Below are 19832 nucleotides of genomic sequence, written 5' to 3'. Positions count from 1 at the left end.
AAACTTTTCTGCTGGTATGAATTTTCAGATGTTTTCTTAAAACTGAGAGTTAGGTAAAGACTTTTCCTTGTATATTTGTCAGTTTTCTCTTCCATATGAACACTCTGGGTGATTATAGATCAAAGGTTTCCTCATACTATCAATTATGGTCTTTGAATAGATAATGTCCCCATGGATTCTCATTTAAATGCTTCGCCAATAGGGAGTGTGGCTTTATGAGAAAGTGTGTCACCAGGGAGGTAGGGACTGATGTCTCTAACATGCTGAAACCATATCTAGTACACCATATGTAGTTTTTAACTAAGTCTCTACTGTTTTATTTCCTTACACACACTCAGGAGTTAGATTTTGGGGTGAAAACCTGCCGGTTCAGAGAGTGAGAAGCAACCAGTTGACCTTCCTCTTTGGCTAGAGACCCAGCAAGAGTGTCCCTACAACATCTCAACCAAAAAAGAGTGAAAAACTCTTAAGTTACTACCTATTCTGCCTGTGTCTGTGTCTCCCATGCACCTCCATATACTCTGCCTATTTCCTGTCAAGTACTTCTGGACTCCAACCTCATCCAACTTTGATATTATTAACACTCAGGTTCCAGAGTACAATCAAATATCCTGCAACATATTCTGAGAGAAAGGCTTGTCAAATTCGATGCATTCTAAAGTTTCTCAAATGTATGTATTCTCTGTTGAGTTCCAAGCTTCTCTTTTCATATAAAGGATCTCTAGCACTCAACACATTATGTAATTTTTCTCATGTATATGAGTTTTCAGATGTCCCCTAAGATGTGAGGCAACCGAAAAGGTTGTCACGTTCTCTACAATAGTAAGGGTTTTATCCTGTGTGAATTATCTGATGTTTTGTAAGAGATCCTTTATGGGTAAAGGATTTGTCACATTCACTACATCTGTAAGGTTTCTCACCTGTATGTAGTCTATGATGAACTGTAAGATTCCCTTTTGGGCATTAAAGGATTTGACACATTCACTACATCTGTAAGGTTTCTCACCTGTATGTATTCTATGGTGAATTTTAAGTTGCCCTTTCTGGGCAAAGGACATGTCACATTCACAACATTTATAAGGCTTCTCTCCTGAATGAATTATTTGATGACATCTAAGATGTTGTCTCAAGGAAAAGGATTTATGACATTCATTACATTTGTAAGCTTTCACCTCTCTGTGTATTCTCTGATGCTGTCTAAGATAATGTTTCAGGGCAAAAGATTTGTCACATTCAGTACATTTGTAAGGTTTCTATCCTGTATGTATTCCTTGATGATTTATAAGGTACTGTTTTTTGAGCAAAAGATTTTTCACATTCAGTACATTTGTAAGGTTTCTCTCTTGTATGTGTTATCTGATGCTTTATAAGATAACATTTCTGGGCAAAAGATCTGTTACATTCAATACACTTGTAAGGTTTCTCTCCTGTGTGGACTCTGTGATGGTTTCCAAGCTTGTATTTTGTGTTATAGGATTTGTCACATTCACTACATTTGTAAAGTTTCTCTCCTCTATGTATTGTCTGATGAATTTTAAGACTGCACTTCTGGGTAAAACATTTATCACAATTGCTACACTTGTAAGGTTTCTCTTCTGTGTGGACTATGTAATGTTTTCTAAGATAGTTTTTTTGTGTTAAAGCATTTGTCACATTCACTACATTTGTAAGATTTCTCTCCTGTATGTATTTGCTGATGCCTTTTGAGAAGAGAGCTTGTGATAAAGCGTTTGCCACATTCATTACATTTATGAGGTTTGTCTCCTGTATGTCTTCTCTGATGGATTCTTAGAGATGAGGAACGAAAAAAAGGATTTGTTACATTCATTATATTTGTAACGTTTCTGTCCAGTGTGTATTCTGTAATGTCTTCTAAAGTTTGATTTATGAGCAAAGCATTTACCACATTCTGTACATGAGTAGACTGTTTCTCTAGCATGGATTTTGTAATGTACCTTGAGTTGTAAAGAATGCAGAAGTGATTTACTACATTTTGTACATTTATAAGGTTTCTGTCTAATATGGGTTCTCTGATGCCTAATGAGGCTGGAGTGAGTCTTGAAGCATGTTCCACATTTCCTGCATTGGTGTGGTTTCCTCCCACTATAAGTTTCTTTCAGTGTCATTTCTCTTTCACAGACAAAAGATTTATCAGACTCTGCATTTTTGTGTTCTTCCACGCCTGTGTGATATCGTTCATTTTGGCTAATGACAGAAAACAAATTTAAACAGGTCACATAGTCTTCACATTTGCGAGGTTCTTCTCCAGCATTCCCATTTTTGTGTCTGTTGAGATTTAAGGTTACGACAGAAGCATCTCTGTGGTTTCCAAATCTGTACTTACTGTAATTTTCTACAGGATCACTTGTGTCATCAGGTGTATGAAGGCAGGATTCAAGAACCACTTTGACAAGCTCACTACATTTGTAAGTTTCCTCTTGGATACTTGCATGATCATGGATAAAAATGCTCTGTCTCCTCATGCAAGACCTTCTCACCCTTAAGACATATGTGATGGTTCTCTGAAAAATGAGTACAATTGTGATTAATAGCAATGAATGCATGAGTAACAGATTCAATACCTGATGTCTTCTTAGGTTTTCTATGACATATAAACTAGTGACTTTTAGAGTCAGAACTCCTAACAGATGAAATTTCTGTTTCGCATTCACTAAATGGATGCTCATAAGATTCTCAAAGGGGCATTGGTAGCACATGCCTTTAATCCCAGCACTCAGGAGACAAGGCAAGTAAACCTCAGTGAGTTTGACACCAGCCTGTCAGCCTGGTCTATAATAGCTAGTTCCAGGACAGCATCCAAACCCACAGAGCAACCCTGTCTCAAAAAAAAAAAAAAAAAAAAAAAAAAAAAAAAAAAAAGACCAAAATAATCTGTTATCTGATATATATCAAACCACAGGACCAATAGTAGTGTACTCATACTTTTTCATTTATTTGGTAACCCGACTGTAGGTTCCCCTTCCCTCCTCTCTTCAAGTTTCCTTTCCCTGCCTCCCTATTGGGCCCCCTCCGATTCTTCTTCTGTTAGTGTTCTAAAAGAGGCAGGTCTCCCATGAGTGTCAACAAAGCATGGCATATCAAGTTGAGGTATATCTAAGCTCCTTCCTTTGTATTAAGGCTTGGGAAGAAACCAACACTGAGAAATAGTTCCCCAATAGGAAGCCAAAGCATTAGGGAAAGGCTTTGATCCCATTGCTAGGAGTCCCACAAACAGACCAAACTAAACATCTGTGATACATATGTAGAGGACCTAGGTCATTCCTGTGTAGAGCCATCTCATTCTTATGTAAACACTGTCCATGATAGGATTCATATGTATTGGGGAAGGAAAAAACTTGAGAAAAAAGCACTGTGAAGGATCATATGGGAATATTTCCACTTTTCTTGTTTTTGAGACACTCTCATAACTTGCAACTCATCAGGAATTCAGCATGTCCTCTCCCTTCTCCCTCCAAAATGTAAATAGTAAAAGCATGCTGTGCCATTACTAAGCAGAGCAATCTTATCTCAAAATGAGTAAACGAAGCAATAGTCTCATAATTAACACCCCTTTGTCTGAAACGTTTTGCACTGTTCATAATAAGAAATAGCTGGAGTTACATCCAGTAACAGAAGGGACATATTCTAATTATGATAAGTACCATAATATACTTCCATGCCCACATAATTCAATATTCTTTTCTCTTTGATGTTATTTGTATATAAGATAGGCAGGCTAAAGCGATCACGGTGAATATAGCATTTGCTACTCTTCCAGATGACACAGAAAATGTAAATGAAGCACCATTAAAAAATTGTGCTGGTAAGCAAAATGTCCCTCATCTCTGGGATTTTCTAGATTCAGAGAGTTTACAGATACACACAGTAGGGAAATAAAAAAGATGAGTACAGAATTCTATGAAGGGAATTCTTACCCACAAAAAGTAGATTGTTGTAATTCTCCAACATCACATCCATGTACAAAGCCCTCTGAGCACAGTCTAGACATTCCCATTCCTCTTGTGAGAGGTCCACAGCCACATCCCTGAATGATAACAAACCCTGCAATGGAAAATTAATTATTGAGCATTCATTGCTTCTCAAAATGATTTCTTGAGTAAGGAGACCCAATGAATTAGAGAGACGATTTTGATATAGATGAGGGATGGAAATTTTTAACTGACAAGAGTTTTCTATAAGTGCTGCATTGCTATTCCCTCAATGACAATGTATGGGAAGACATAGTTCACTGCTTACATCCATTGGGTCTGTCTCCTCCAGAAATTTTCTATTGGTTTCTAAGACCCAAGTAGCATAAAAGATTTGCTACAATCCCAAAATTTGAAAAATTTTTCTCCAGTTGGCAGCATATAATGGCTTAAAGTCTTTCAAGCTGAAGTCTGATTCCCAGCACACAAATGGCACTACAAAACAGAATTTAATCTCAGATCCATAAGATCCAATGCTACTGCTTACAGGCAGGAGTCATGCACTGTACACATACTTTCTGGTAAAAACTTGGAAACACATAAAACAAAAGAACAATTTAATTTCAATAAAAGATACTTTCTAAACTATTCATAGTCTATTGTACTTTTTATCCCTGTGAAAACAGGATGACATAAGAGTCTTGCAGTCAGCAAACTTTTAGGGAATATAACATCCATATTTGAGGTCTAGATACAGTAATGTACCATTATGAACTATGTCATGACATCAAACAGAATCTCATTGTCCCATCTTAGATGGTATAGTTACAATGGGAAATGTATGCTTTGAAATTGTACACCTGTGGATCCTTCTTAAATATGAATGCTAGAACAATGCTGTCTGAAGTTGGGTTCAATTAACTCTATTCCAAGATGTTCCGTTCAGATCCTGAGATACAATGCTGAACCCTGTCTAGAACAAAGAGTTAGAATAGGGAATGCAGAATCCATGGTTGAATTAGATTCAGTTTCTCTTTGAGAGTAAGCAGTATAAAATCATTACATATATTCTATGCTCCAAACATGTAGAATCAAAAACTTTGTGAAGCTAATTATGAGAAATATTTATAATCATGAATATAAAAGCAAAATCAGATGACATTAATGTTATTTGAATTCTTCTAAAAGTTGACACAAACAATACTGAAAACAACAATTTCATGAATTCCACTTTAGAATAATTAAAGCTTTAAATGTAAATACAAGCATATGTGGCAATGCATTCAGGTGAAGTAGAAATGTTTTCTTGTTATCAAATAAATGCATTTAATAGATCGAGAAACATTCTAACTCATCTAAGAGGATTATAGAAAACTATCATATATAATTACTCATTTATTTTTCAAAAACTAGAATACGCTATGTTATATAATATCACAAGTGTACACCAATCTGAAGACATGGCTCAGAAGTAAAAGTCACTTGCTATTCCTCCAGAGATACCTAGTTTAATTCTCTCTAAACACATGGCCATAACTACAATGTCTAACTGCAGTGCCAATGGTTTGGTGCAGACTTCAGGGAACCAGGGGCATAATACATCATACAATGTCTGTAAATATATGCAGACAAACCCTAATATCCTTAAATATGGCACAACTCTTCAAAATTTCTCCGATGTAAGAAAACCCTTCAGTGAGAGTTAAAACATAAGCTAGAGAGGGCCTTCTTTCTCCAAAAGAAAAGAGTAAAGTAATAAACAGGGGCATGCATTTATGATTGAAAAATTGACGGCTTATGTGTAGCACCAAGTCAGTAATCTCAAGAAAATTCTTACTAATATATTCCACAAAATGCCATACAAATGTGGAGACACCAATGCTCTTGTCCCTTCTGAAAAATGAAACAAACTATAAAGAAAAAATAAGAATTTTGTATAGATAGCTACCCACTGAGTTTTGAACACAATCTCTCCTAAGACTCATACATTTCCAGTGTCAACAAACCCTCATCACTGTGTGACATAATATGGCAAAAAGAGAAACCAGAATAGGGCACCCAATGATAAAACAGAGAAGTTATAAAAAAATGGATGAATTTAAATCCCAGGAACTTGGATTGCCACAACAGCAGAGGTGACCACGTGTACAGACATTTACATGCAATTCTCTAGTGGATCATGCTTCTGTAATGTCCTGACAATCATAAGATCAGTTGATAACATCAGGACTCATTCCCACAATCTAAGATTTACCAAGAGTATTAAGAAATTCATAGCAGACATCAGACTACATGTACTAAAGAGCAGCAGTAGAGAATGGATAACACCCTTGGTCCTGTTCCTGTCTGTTCCTAGCACTGACTGCAGCTCCTCTGACCTGGGAAGTCCCAGGGATGCTGGGACATCTGCTGTGGCTGCTACAACTGCCCAGCTGAAGGGTGTCTTTCCTGAGGCAGCCCCATGGACTGCTGCTGGTGTGATATGAACTCTCTGTTCACGTTTGCAAGGCATTGAGCGTTCTGATGATATTACAGTATAGACATAGCTTATCTGGTTTCCATATCTGTCACATGAATGTCATTACTTGCCTGATCCCACAGATGTACCTGCATGCAAAAAACCTGTACAAGATTAGCCAAGCTTAATGTGCAGCAGTGTAGAAGGGATCATCACAAACCACCTGCCAATGGCAACTCTTGGCCTTTGAAGAAAGAGCCAGTATTTTTAAGAGATGTAGCTTAAGTATCTATGGCTAGGCTGTGATGGAATCAGTACATTTTTTTAAAAACTGTGAATATGCAGATGTGAGAAAGCGTTGTGTTAGTGGGTAATTAGAACTGAGGAATAGGGAGTGATTTTGATTAAACACAAGACATCTGCATCAGTGAAATTCCCTAAACAATAAAAACCAATACATACCACTGAATTAATATTTTCAGTTTGGCCCTTTCAAATCATATGTACAGGCTCCACACTTACTATCATATTAGCTGTGACACCTCCATGTTCTCTCATGTCCTGTCATCTTGAATCCTTATTAGCGCCTCCATAACATATACTGTTTGTCTTAAGAGTTATATAAATTGATTTTATTTGTATGGATGTTTGCCTATAGGTAGGTCTGTGCATCTTGTATACAGTGTCTGCAGCAACATTAGAGTACAATAGCTATGTTGGAACATAAGTTATGTCACCATGCATCTCCATGGAACCGAAAGTGGAAACGACCAGACCAATAAGGGCTCTGAACTGATGACAGCCATCTGCAGCACTTGGTTTATTGTTTCCAAATTAGCTATAGTGGGAAAGCTTGCCCTGTAGACTAGGAGTAGGAGACCTGTCCATGACCCCCAATCAGGTCTCACAATTGGGACTTCAGGCCCTGCATCTTTATAAGGCAGCAAAATAGAGCCAGCCCTGTAAGTGCAGATGTGGGTGAGACAGAACCAAAGTTGTGAACATGGGAGAGCTGTCCCCATTTCTCATCTGTCTTGTGTTGGCATGGGCAAGGGGAAGATGGCCTCTGGATGCTCATCGAAATCTGAGGCAAGTTTGAGAAATGGTCCTGAGATCACAGGAATAGAAGAGCTATTTTGCCCCTCACCAGTTGCATCACTTGGCAGAGCAGGCCCTGCACCTAACCTGGGTACTATAATAGAGCTAATCATATTGGCAGATTGTGTTGTGTGATGTATTCTAACAGCATGCGTATTGGGCCTGCCTGGATGTCATATGCAACATAAATTAAGACACATTTCTGAATGCTGTATTTACAACATAGACTGCATTTGTCTCTGATGGAAAATTAATGGGATGTAAAATGTTTGATTAATGCTTACAAGCATATGTGTGGCACTCTATGAACTGTATTTTGTTTAATCATATCTGTAGTGATTCCTCATGGGATTATTAGCTACAAACATCTTTAGCATGCCTAGTCTCAGGGACAAAACACACTGTCTTGAAGAGGCAAGCGGTAAAACAGGGGTTTTAGACAGCATGGATGAGTTTAAATTGCAGGGGCACTGGAATTGCCACCGTAGCAAAGAAAACACTTTTTGCAAACAACAGACAATGCAAATGCTCAACTAGATTATTTTAAGAATTGTTTTATGACAGAATAGTGTGGCAACGGTGAGTGTAAAACAAAAAAGAAATGCACAGTTAATACCCACTTCATGGTAACTCAAACCTACCAACAGTGGAAAGATAACAACAACAGAATACTGAAAGCTGTGTCCATAAGGAAAACTGTACAAACCTGGGTACATCTGGAGGCTGGCCAGGTGGGCCGTAAAGAAAATAGAGACCTCGTGAGGGAGCAAATCAGGCACAAGAGGGAGAACTGTAACAGATTAATTCTTTATTTTTTCTTTTTTGTATTTTCTAGACAGGGATTGTCCGTATTGTTTTGGAACGTGGCCTGGAACTCGCTCTGTAGACCAGGCAGGCCTCGAACTCACAGATATCCTCCTGCCTCTGCCTCCCGAATGCTGGGATTAAAGGCGTGCGCTATCAGCGCCAGAAGACCTTTAAGGGGTGCGCCTGGCACACAGGGAAGCACCCAACTTGTGGTGACAGAAATGACCGCACCTGTCCACAGGCGACCTGCACCACCACCTCCTGCACCGCCACGGGCGGCCTGGAGCTGATGGTGTCCTTCTGAGCAGCCTCAGCTAGCACACTCCCGGTCCCCTCCCTCCTGGGTCCCAGCCCCGCAGCTCCTCTCACCTGGGCGGTTCCAGGGCCGCCGGGCTGCGGTTCCTGCCACTGTGCTGCTGACTGTGACTTTCCCAGGCCCCCCCCCCCCCCGCGGAGACTGCGGTTCCCCATGGACCCGGCCAGGTCTTCTTCACCCAGATCTGCAGCACGCGGTTCCCTCAGTCCCACAGATAATGGTGGAATTTCTGGTTCTTTCAGCCTAGTTCTTTGGAGAGATTCTTCCTGGTCTTGCCTACTACATTTCACTTCCGTTTCCATGTACTAGAAACCAGCCAACCGTGGGATCATTTTCATAATCATTTTTATCAGGCACACTTACTGCACAAACGTACAAGCTGCCTTAGCCCTCAAACACATCAAATCAAATAAAAACAAACCAAAAAACACAACCAAACCCAGTGGAGCAAAGTCTACTGTTGACAGTTTATTCTCAAGGCTCAGTGTCCATAGAAATGTTTAACTCATTTGTTGTAACCTTGTCTGCTTTGTAAGTTTCTGATGAGCAAACAGCTATATAATGAGCCATCCACTTAAAAAAGAAAAAATGACAAACAAACAAAGAAAACAATCAAAAAAGAAATGGTCACAAATGCCTTTAAGAAAATGGCACAAAGAGGCTTATTCTAATTCCTGTAGATATGTAAGATTGTGCATATAGAGAAATCCACTTGGAGATTGCAAAATAACAAGTGTAAATAACCATATATATTTCCCTACAAAGATGAGATAATAAAAATTAAAAACTGTTAAATATGTACAGATTTATCCATGAAAGACAGAAAATTATAGATGCTGAGAAAAGAAATAGGATTATTATAATATATTCCTTAAAGACAAATTTTCATATTTGGTCATTGTGAAAGATATTTTGATGCAGCTTCACTGTCTAGTGCCAACACACAAGGATCACCTGATATACATCTAAACTCTCAGCCTGAGTTAAGTTAAACTGAGTGTTTTATATCCATCTAGTTCTCTGTGTGTCTCCCAAACCTCTGCACATGGCAATATCACAGAGAGACACAGATTCTGACTGGCTCTTTTATGTTTGTTCGCTAGAGATTGCTGAATTTTCTCATATGCAGAGACATTAACACCAGGAACAAGATACAGCAGAACCCATAATTCTGTTGGTCAATGACAGATTGGTTACAGAGAAGACTTAACTGAACACCACAAGGGTGATGACAAGTCTGTGGCTGATCTTTCCTTGTAGCTCTCAAGTTCCTGTGCTCTATCAGATAGTGTCAGGAGACACTGTACCTGGCAGGTTGGTAGTGTGACACAGAGGTTCCACATCCAGGCGAGGACATTGATGCCTCCCCTTCCCAATAAATACACACAGTACCTTTGACAATTTGAAAGCTACCAACACAGAATCTAAGATATTTCTTAAGACACTCTGCTGGTGTTGCTAGTGGTCTGCTGTCTTCTTACCCTTACTCTGTTGATATGTAAATCACCAATTGATGTAGAGGTTCAGTTTAGTGGATTATTTCAAAGATAATCAGATCTGACCTTTCTTGTAGAATATAATTACTGATGCTCAGTTTTATGTTAGTAACATTTTGTAATATGTCACTGTCTAATCTCCACTTATGCCTTTAAATGGAGATTTTTTTCTTCTTTTTCTTCTTTTTTGAGTAACAGTTGACACACTGTGCTGAGTTAGTGTGGAAAGAGTGAATGCCCCTATCTCTATTGTGAGTTGACTAGACTGCTTCCATTTTTACACATTTAATACAATGTTGGGTTTAGGAATATGCGATCTATAGTACATTATACTAAGGTATGTTCTTTCCGTTCATATTTCCAACATGGCTATTATGATTATATCAACACAATCATATTCCTAATCTCAGAATCTAGAAATAGCTGTCTTGCAATTAAATGTCTGTATTTGTTGAAGCAGACTTGTATACCTTAGCTTTGAAAGGAAATATATATGGTTATCACATTTTTGGTTTCTTCAACCTCTGGTCGGATTTCTTCTATTCGTCATAGTTTTCATTCCATCCTAGAGTTAGAATATGGCCCCGATATACCATTTTCTCAACTTCATTTGTGGTCATTTCATTTTTTGTTGATTGTTTTATTGTTACTTTCTTATTTTTTGAAGTAGATGGCAAAATATAACGCGGTTGCTTATTAGAAACTCACTATGCCTTCACGGCCGGATGGAAATAACAGAGTTAAACATTCGTCTGCAGGCAGAGTGGTGAGATTAAAGACGTGCCAGAACACCATGATCCTCTAGGTTTTGGGTTTTCTTTCATTTCTATGGGTGCTTGGGCAGCTTATGTCTCTGCAGGAAGTGTGCCTGGGAAAGTCATTAGGAAAAAAAAGACTGTGGTTGGCGGTTTTGGAGGACCCATTACTGGAAGTTGGGCGGGGTTAAGAGGAGCTGGGCCTAGGGACCAATCGAAAGGACCGGAAATTCCACCATTTTTCTGTAGGACTCGGGGAACCGCGTGGTGCATAGCCGGGTCCTCGGGGCGGCCTGGGAAAGTCACAGTCAGCAGCGCAGTGGCGGGGAACCGCAGCCTTGTGGCCCTAGGGCCCTGGAACCTCCCAGGTGAGAGGAGCTGCGGGGCTGGGACCCAGGAGGGAGGGGATCCGGCCTCAGTCAGCTCCAGGCTGCCCGTGGCGGTGCAGGAGGTGGTGATTACATTAAACATTTGTGCGTTGTCATTGTGTGTGTGTGTGTGTGTGTGTGTGTGTGTGTGTGTGTGTGTGTGTGTGTTTGTATTGTTGTTTCTTCATTATAATATTTGCTTTGTGGTTTCTTTTCGCTTCTTGATAAACTCTGGGTTTTATATATTGTATTATAGAATGTTTTCTAATAAGTTTCTCCATTCTGTAGGCTGTTTCTTCATAATTTCAGTCATTACCATTTCTATGCAATATTTCAATTGGACGCAGTCAAATCTCACCAATTCGTTGGTTTGAACCTTAATTTCACTCTTTTACATGTGGATATTTATTTCTCCCTACAACAACGATTAATGAGACTGCCTATTTAGTAACAAGGCTTTGGCGTTTTGGTGAAATTGAGTTGGTCGTAGCTGTTTGGATTTGTTCTGAATCTGTTGCTCTTATTGCTTCACGTGTTTACACTGTTTACACTTCTGTTGCTGCCATGGTGTTGTTTTTCCTTTGGGTGCAGTGTCCTTTTTTTTTTTTTTTTTTAATGCCTTTAATATAGAAAAGGGTGTCAAAACCCACTACAAATGATTGGAGCCACCATGTGGATGCTGGGTATTAAACTCAGGACCCCTGGAAGAGCAGCCAGTTCTATTAACCATATAGCCATGTCTCTAGCCCTGAAGTGTCATCTTTAATCACAACTGGGATAACTCAAGCTTTGCTGTTTGTCGGGCCTTTCTCTGCACCCTTTGTAAATAATTTAAATTTGTAGAAGTCTATTTAGCTGTGAAGTAACTCATGGGTGGCTTGATTGTCATGAATTTTGAATTAATCATATAAACCTTTCAATACAGTCATATTCACAATAATGCATTCTCTTCTGTGTGCATGCTTGTTTTTTCCATATTCCAGTGTCACCCTCTATTCTGCAGTGAGTTTGACTTTCTATGTTACTTGCCTTATTTGTGCTTGGTTGTTTTTTTTTTTTCCCATTTTTTAAGTCTACCTTTTTGACTCTTTGATTAAATAAACAGAAGCAGAAACAGATTGTATAAATCTCTATTGGCTGGTTCTCCACATGAAACAATCGTTTTACCTCCAAACAGACATATCTCCTAAGTTCTAATTGTATAAACATTGTTCAATATTTAATTAGTAATGATTGATAGATAATGTTTACACAGTTTTATTTACTCATCATTAACCCCTTGCCCACCACCCTGTCCCATCCCTGGGTAGACATGTTTTCTTTCCGTTTGTCCTTCTCATATTTCATCATATTTCATGTATTATTTTGTGCCAGTTTTGACCAGGTAGTAAGGCTGTAATATGTCAGTATTCCAATTGCCATATCATGTGCCAAAATATTTTTTTTTATGTCACCTCCCTATCCTCCAGCTCTTAAAATCTTTTAACTTCTTGTCTGTAATGTTGCCTGCAGTTTAGATATGGGAATATGAAATTCCTTTTTCAAGCTGTTGTATGGGGCAGTCAGTTGTTCTCAGTATTTGATGAATTGTGAGTCTCAGAAATAACTGTCCATTGAAAACAGAATACCTTAGACCCAGGCTGAAAGCAACGCCATGCGGTGGTGGGATCACAGTTAGTATAAGACAGTTTGAATGGTTATGCGTACAGCAGAGTGTCAGTAGTGAACTCTCTCCGAGGGTCCGGGACCCTTGCTCTCACAGGTTTTTGGCCAGGATGTCTGCGCCATGTATATATCTCCTTCTGTGGAGCCATCTTCTGATCAAACCAGGCCTTCTGTTACCCAGAGAATCATCTTCCCACAATGGTACCCAAGAGCATCCCTAGCCCATATAGCACACAGGATCGAAATCTGAGTATGGCCACTGATAACTCTGCATCCCGCCCCAGCCTCCCAGCCTGCATAAGCAGTTTTTGGTACTAGGAATGCTACCACCAATGAGTCCAAGATTTGTGTGAGCTCTTGAATTCTCATGCTCTTCTTGATGTATTAAAAAGAGAGAGAGAGAGATAGAAAAAAAGTGATTTTGTATGTGGATTATGCAGTTTTAGAAGAAGTTGCTCTGCTTTTCCATCAGTATGTGTACTTTTAAGTTACAGAATTCTATTTCTTATCTAAGAAGCCACCTTTCTTTTTTCTTTTTTTATTTTACATATTGATCCCAGTTCCCTCTCCCTCTCTTCCCCCCCCCCAAGCACCCCGGCCACCTACCCCTCCTATCTTCCCCCGCAACCCTCCACGCCACTCCACATACAGGGTGATGCCCTCCAGGAGGGGTCATCTAAATCTGACTTCTCTCCTGTCTCTAGATTAAGGGAGCATCCCTCCATGGGGGATGTGCCCGCAACGTCCTTTTGTGCACCAGGAATACATCCTGGTTCCACTGTCTGAGGTCCCTTAGACTGCTCAGGCCTTCTAGCTGAGACTCTAGACAGGGCTTCTCTTTTTTGTTTCGGAACCTGTCCTGGAACTAGCTCTGTAGACCAGGTTGGCTTCAAATTCACAGAGATCAACCTGCCTCTGCCTCCCCAGTGCTGGGATTAAAGGTGTGTTTCACCAACTCCTGGACTGAGCCATTTCTTTAGGCTCCAGTTTACATCTGGTACATACTTCTGACAGTATATTATCCTGTGTATTCTAGCTTTTTAAAAATGAAGTACAGAGAGACCCTGCCTTGATAATCCAAAAAAAAAAAAAAAGAGTAATCATAAATGATACTTGTCTGTGGTAAAATCCTGTTAGATGAATTACCTCAAATACTGAAGAGAATAAAGTTGAAATTGAGTGGTTTAAACTTTCATTTGAGTCAATCCCATGAGCAAAAATATACTCAAAATTAATAAACAGCTATAATACTTCTCATTCTACTGAATACATTCTTTTGAAAACAGATGTTTCTACTTCATCTCATTGGATTGTTACATGTTCCATATGTGTTTCTGAAGGTTCTACAGTGAAACATCATATGGAATTCATGAACTTGTTATAAGTATTTTTTGTGTCAATATTTGGAAAAATTTAAGTAACATCAATATTGTCTAATTCTCCCTTTCTATTTACTTCACTCCATATGACACTCAGGTATCCCCTGTGAGATTTTTAGATATTAGTCACATAAAATACCACTTCATGTTTATTTAAACCAGGGAGTATATTTTCCAAAGAATTACTGAACAAAGTGTTTTCCCCAGTTTATTTTCCATCTGGGAGTTATAAAATGTCTTGAAGTTTCTCTTATGACATCTCTTTCTACTGGTATTTTCATATCATAGGGCTTTTATTCATGATTTGTTTCCTATCTTTTTGTGGGTAATATGAGGTGTAGTAATTTTCTTCCTTCTAGTTAGAAATGGTAGTTTGCTGTTTTGTGTGTTGAAAATAAAACTGTACTTCCAAGCTGCCCTACTTAACTATTCATTTTGTAAAGTGCCTTATTTCCTGGATTGCCATTGCTATTTTATCTCTGATATTTCTATGTCAATTTTTCCTCTGATCATGATCTGCAGTGTGCCTTGAGTGGATGACATGTCATTTTCTACCCTTCTTCATGTACCCTTGCTTCTGCATGATTTTTAAGAGCCTATGTTTCTGGGTACAATGATAAGGTTCATAGTCATTTTCTCTTACCACTCTAAATGTCACCTTCCATGTTCTCTTGTGGTCAGAATGTTGACAAGATTTCTGATATCCTTTGGTTTGTGGGATCTTTTTGTATGGTATAGCATTGACCAAAACAGAGTTGCTTTCTTTTCTTTTCAGATTTCTGTTTTTGACAACTAGATGTGAAATTTCAACAAGAATTCCAGGTTTTTATTTTTATTTATTTATTTTTTCCTGTGTGAGAAACTCAGAGAAGAGCAACGAGAACAATGAATGCTTTTGTGATAAATGCTCTCCAGGTCAGTGTGATATCCACAGTTCTCTGAAAATTGTTCTTATTATTGAAATAATTTAGATTTTTGATTCTCTACCACTGTCAATGTTATAGAAGATATCTGCTTTTTTTCTTTTCTTATATTCAAGATTATGTCTTTAAATCTTTCAACTATGTAGCAGGGACTGGCCCCATTATATTTTCCTTGATTTTATACTGTGAGGGTGTGAAATTCCATGGACTTTAGACTTGATGTATAAAGTTCTAAAACACAAGCTATTGTAAATGACACTCAAGAAATATATTGATGGCCATTTTTCCATAGAATGGAGTTGTATTCTATTTGAATAATGAGGTAGGGCTGTCTCATGTGCCAAATAGTTCCATTTGGGGAATGGACAGTTTTCCAGAAACAGGCTTGAGAACATGGACATAACTATTACATGGACCTTTTCAGTGATGTCATGGAGCACTTTATAGAGAGTAGAATTAGAAAAGACTCTCTATCCTGAACCCTAATCGTAAATATTTTAGCACCTAAGAGAGCCCAGATGATGGAAGGAATATGTGGCTTATCTTACTAGAAAGTTGTTGTGTCTGTGAAGAAATGATATTTACAGTATTTTGGTTTTCTCTTTTTGTCATATTATGTCACACAGTGATGAGGCGTGTGGTGACACTGGAAATGTATGAGTCTCAGGAGAGATTTCTATTGTGTAACTCTCTTTAGAAAATTCTTGTTTTTTCTTCATCTTTTCTTTCATTAGCAGAAGGGACCAAGCAGTGCTGTCTCCACATTTGTATGGCAATATGTGGAATATATTAGTAAGAATTTTCTAGAGAGTAGTGTCTTGGTTCTACACATAAATTATCAGACTAATTATTCATATTTAATGATTGTGATAAATCTTTTATCTGCTATTCGGGTCTTAGAAAACATCAGAAAATTCATGGAGGAGAGAGACCCAATGGGTGTAAACATTACATTATGTCTTACTATTCATTGTCTTTGAAAGAGTAGCAATACAGCACTGCTAGGAAACTCTTGTCCTTTAAAAATTGCTGTGCCTCATCAATATCACAAACATCTCTCTAATTCATTACTTTGTTTGTTTGATTTCCAAGTAATCATTTTTTGAAGCTCTGAATGGAAAATATGTAACTTTCCATTACAGGGTCTGTTATCATTCAGGGATGTGGCTGTGGACCTCTCACAGGAGGAATGGGACTGTCTAAACTGTGCTCAGAGGTCTTTGTACATGGATGTGATGTTGGAGAATTACAACAATGTACTTTTTGTGGGTAAGAATTCTCTTCTCATGGAATTCCTGATTCATCCTTTTGATTTCCCTACTTTGTGTATCTATAAACTATGTGAAACTAGAAAATGCCAGAAATGAGAGAAATTGTGGTTAGCAATATAACCTTTTAATGGTGCTTCATTTATATTTTCTGTGTTCTTTTTTCATTTTTGTTTTTTTTGTTTTTTTCCAGACAGGGTTTCTCTGTGTAGCTTTGGAAGCTGTTCTGGAACTCACTCTGTAGACCAGGCTGGCCTCGAACTCACAGAGATCTGCCTGCCTCTGCCTCCCAAGTGCTGGGATTAAAGGCATGGGCCACCGAACCCAGCTCATTTTCCCTGTTCTATAGAATAGAAACTAATGCTATATTTTCTGTGATCTCTTTAGCCTTCCTATGTATTAGTCAAAGGACATTTCAAAGATCAAAGAATATTGAATTTTCTCTGCATGAAATTAGAATAATTTTATTTTGTTACTGGATTTAACTCCCATAATCATCTATTTTTGATTATAAACAAAGCAAAAGGTTTTAGAGAAAGTGCTGTGTGTTCAGCTTATTTATTTATTTTGTGATATGATTGCTATGTTCAGTACTAGCACAGCATGATTTTAATATTTTCACTTTGGAGGCTAATTAAGAGTCCATGGTGAGTTCCATGCCAATCTGGGTTATGTGTTTCAAGTTATGTGACTCTCTTAAATACCCAAAAGCAGGGAAACATGTTTCAGATAATTCTCCACAGTGCTTCTTTCTCAAGTTTTTTCCTTCCCAAATAACTATGTGTCTGACCAGCTACATGGTACAGTTTCTGTATAAGAATGAGAAGTCTCTACACAGGACTGACCTATGTCCTCTACATCTGTATGACAGTTGTTTAGTTTGGTCTATTTGTGTGTCTCCTGGCATTGGGATCAAGTCCTTCCCTAATGCTTTGGCTTGCTATTGGGAAATTATTTCTCAGAGTTGGTTCCTTCACACAGCGTTAATAGAAATGAAGGGGATTAGATATACCTAAACATAATTTGAGATGCTTTGTTGACACCCATGTGAGGCCTGCCTCTTTTAGAATACAACTGAGGAGTTGATGGGGAACAATGTGGAGGCAGGGAGATGGAACAGGAAGAGTGGAGGGAAGAATAACTGCAGTCAGGATGTCAAAATGTGGGAAAAAAGAATGTAAGAAAAGTATGTGTATGTTATTTTAGTTCTAGTGGTTTGATGTTGGTCAGATTGGAGATTCTTAAAAGCATCCATTTAGTGATTGTAAAATGGAAAATTCCCGTTAATAGTGCTGTCCCTGAAAGTTACTAGTTTATTTGTCATAGAAAACCTAAGAAAACATTAGTTAATTGAATCTGTTACTCATGCATTAATAGCTATTATTCACAATTTTACTAATTTTTCAGAGAACCATTGCAGTAGTGGTAAATGTGAGAAGCAATTCCATCAAGACACAAAGCACTTTATCCATGATCATCAAAATATCCAAGAAAAGATTTATAAATGTAATGAGCTTGCCAATGTGATTCGTGAATCCTGGCAATGTACACCTTATGACACATGTGACACTGCAGATAATTACAACAAGTACAGATTTGGAAACCACAGGGATGCCTGTTTTGCCACCTTAAATCTCAATAGACCAAAAACTAGGAATGCTGGAGAAGAACCCTGCAAATATGAAGAGAGAATAACCTGCTTAAATTTGTGTTCCATCATTAGTCAAAATCAAAGAGTTCATAGACATATGGAAGAACACAAAAGTACTGAGTATGATAAAGCTTTTGACTCTAAAACAGAAATCTCACTGAAAGAAACAGACCATGGGAAGAGACCACACCAGTGCTGGAAAGGTAGAAAATGCTTCAAGACTCACTCAAGCTTCATTGGGCATCAGAGAACCTATACTAGACTAGAGAAACCCTATAATTGTACAAAATGTAGTAAATCATTTCTTCACTTTTTTCAACTGAAAGAACATTATAAAATCCATGGAAGAGAAAAACTCTGTGAATATACAGAATATAATAAGTGCTTTTCTCATACATCAAACTTGGAAAGACATTACAGAATCCACACTGGACAGAAAACTTACAAAAGTAGTGAATGTGACAAATCCTATGGTTCCTCGTCTCTGAGAAGACATCATAGAATGCACACAGGAGAGAAAGCTTGTAATGAATGCGAGAAACCCTTTACCACAAACTCTGATCACAAAACACATCAGAGAATCCACACAGAAGAGAAACCTTACAAATGTAGTGCATGTGACAAATCCTTTTCCTCAAAAGGCAATCTAAGAATTCATCAGAGAATCCATACAGGAGAGAAACCTTACAAATGTAGTGAATGTGACAAATCCTTTTCCAGGAAAGACCATCTTACACATCATCAAAGTAGTCATACAGGAGAGAAGCCTTACAAATGTAGTGATTGTGACAAATGCTATATCCAGAAAAGTCATCTTAATATTCATCAGAGACTTCATAGAGAAGTGAAACCTTACAAATGTAGTGAATGTGACAAATACTTTACTACAATCTCTGATCATAAAACACATCAGAGAAGCCATACAGGAGAGAAACCTTACAAATGTAGTGAATGTGACAAATTCTTTACCTCAAACGGCAGTCTAAGAATTCATCAGAGAATCCATACAGGAGAGAAACCTTACAAATGTAATGAATGTGACAAGTCCTTTTCCAGGAAAGACCACCTTACACATCATCAAAGTAGTCATACAGGAGTGAAGCCTTACAAATGTAATGATTGTGACAAATGCTATTCCCAGAAAACTCATCTTAATATTCATCAGAGAATTCATAGAGGAGTGAAACCTTACAAATGTAATGAATGTGGCAAATCCTTTACCCAGAAAGGATATTTTACAATTCATCAGAGAATACACAGAGGTGAGAAAAATTACAAATGTAGTGAATGTGATAAATCCTTTTTGCATGGCTCATATCTTAGAAGACATCTCAAAACTCATAAGTGAGAAAACTTACATAATGTAGTGAGTGCTAGAAATCCTTTACATGAAAAAAGAAGCTTGGAACGCAACAGAGAGATATATATATATATATATATATATATATATATATATATATATAAATATATATATATATATATATTTGAGAGACTTTATAATGCAGCAAATGTGAAAAAAAAAAAACCTTTAGTGTTGACTCATCTCTCAGAATGTGTTGTAAGTATGTGATTGTAGTCTGAAATCTTAGTGTTAATAGTATCAAATTTGGGCCAGGGTTGGAGTCTAGCACTAGTTGACCAGAAATATCCAGAGTGTATGGAGGTGCATGGCAGACAGATAAGACTCACAGTAAGAGTAGGAAGTAACTTGGAGTTTTT

At 38.0% G+C, this 19832-nt stretch overlaps 2 protein-coding genes and 1 pseudogene across 3 annotated transcripts in view; 2 read left to right on the top strand and 1 right to left on the bottom strand.

Annotated features, from left to right (window-relative positions):
• Positions 1–19832, top strand: part of LOC127238804 (zinc finger protein 345) — a 250649-nt gene that overhangs the window by 43878 nt on the left and 186939 nt on the right. The window lies entirely within an intron of this gene.
• Positions 832–6441, bottom strand: LOC127238525 (zinc finger protein OZF-like; annotated as a pseudogene).
• Positions 15123–19472, top strand: LOC127238814 (zinc finger protein 883). The gene is made up of 4 exons (XM_051207559.1): positions 15123–15186; positions 16337–16463; positions 17870–18406; positions 18485–19472. Exons 1-4 carry the CDS (start codon positions 15157–15159, stop codon positions 19459–19461), a joined length of 1671 nt encoding a protein of 556 aa, XP_051063516.1. The 5' UTR covers positions 15123–15156; the 3' UTR covers positions 19462–19472.

The sequence above is a fragment of the Phodopus roborovskii genome, unplaced genomic scaffold (genome assembly GCF_943737965.1).
Source record: "Phodopus roborovskii unplaced genomic scaffold, PHOROB, whole genome shotgun sequence".
Lineage (NCBI taxonomy): Eukaryota > Metazoa > Chordata > Mammalia > Rodentia > Cricetidae > Phodopus > Phodopus roborovskii.
Note: the sequence above shows the minus strand (reverse complement) of the source record. Positions and strands in the feature narration are given on the sequence as shown.

Bases quoted from the DNA above. Each gene is read 5' to 3' on its own strand.
- LOC127238814 (XM_051207559.1), top strand. From the start codon at position 15,157: ATGAATGCTTTTGTGATAAATGCTCTCCAG. The intron at 15,187-16,336 runs GTCAGTGTGATA...TTTCCATTACAG, and splicing joins TTGTGATAAATGCTCTCCAG to GGTCTGTTATCATTCAGGGA. The intron at 18,407-18,484 runs GTAAATCATTTC...GTGAATATACAG, and splicing joins CTATAATTGTACAAAATGTA to AATATAATAAGTGCTTTTCT.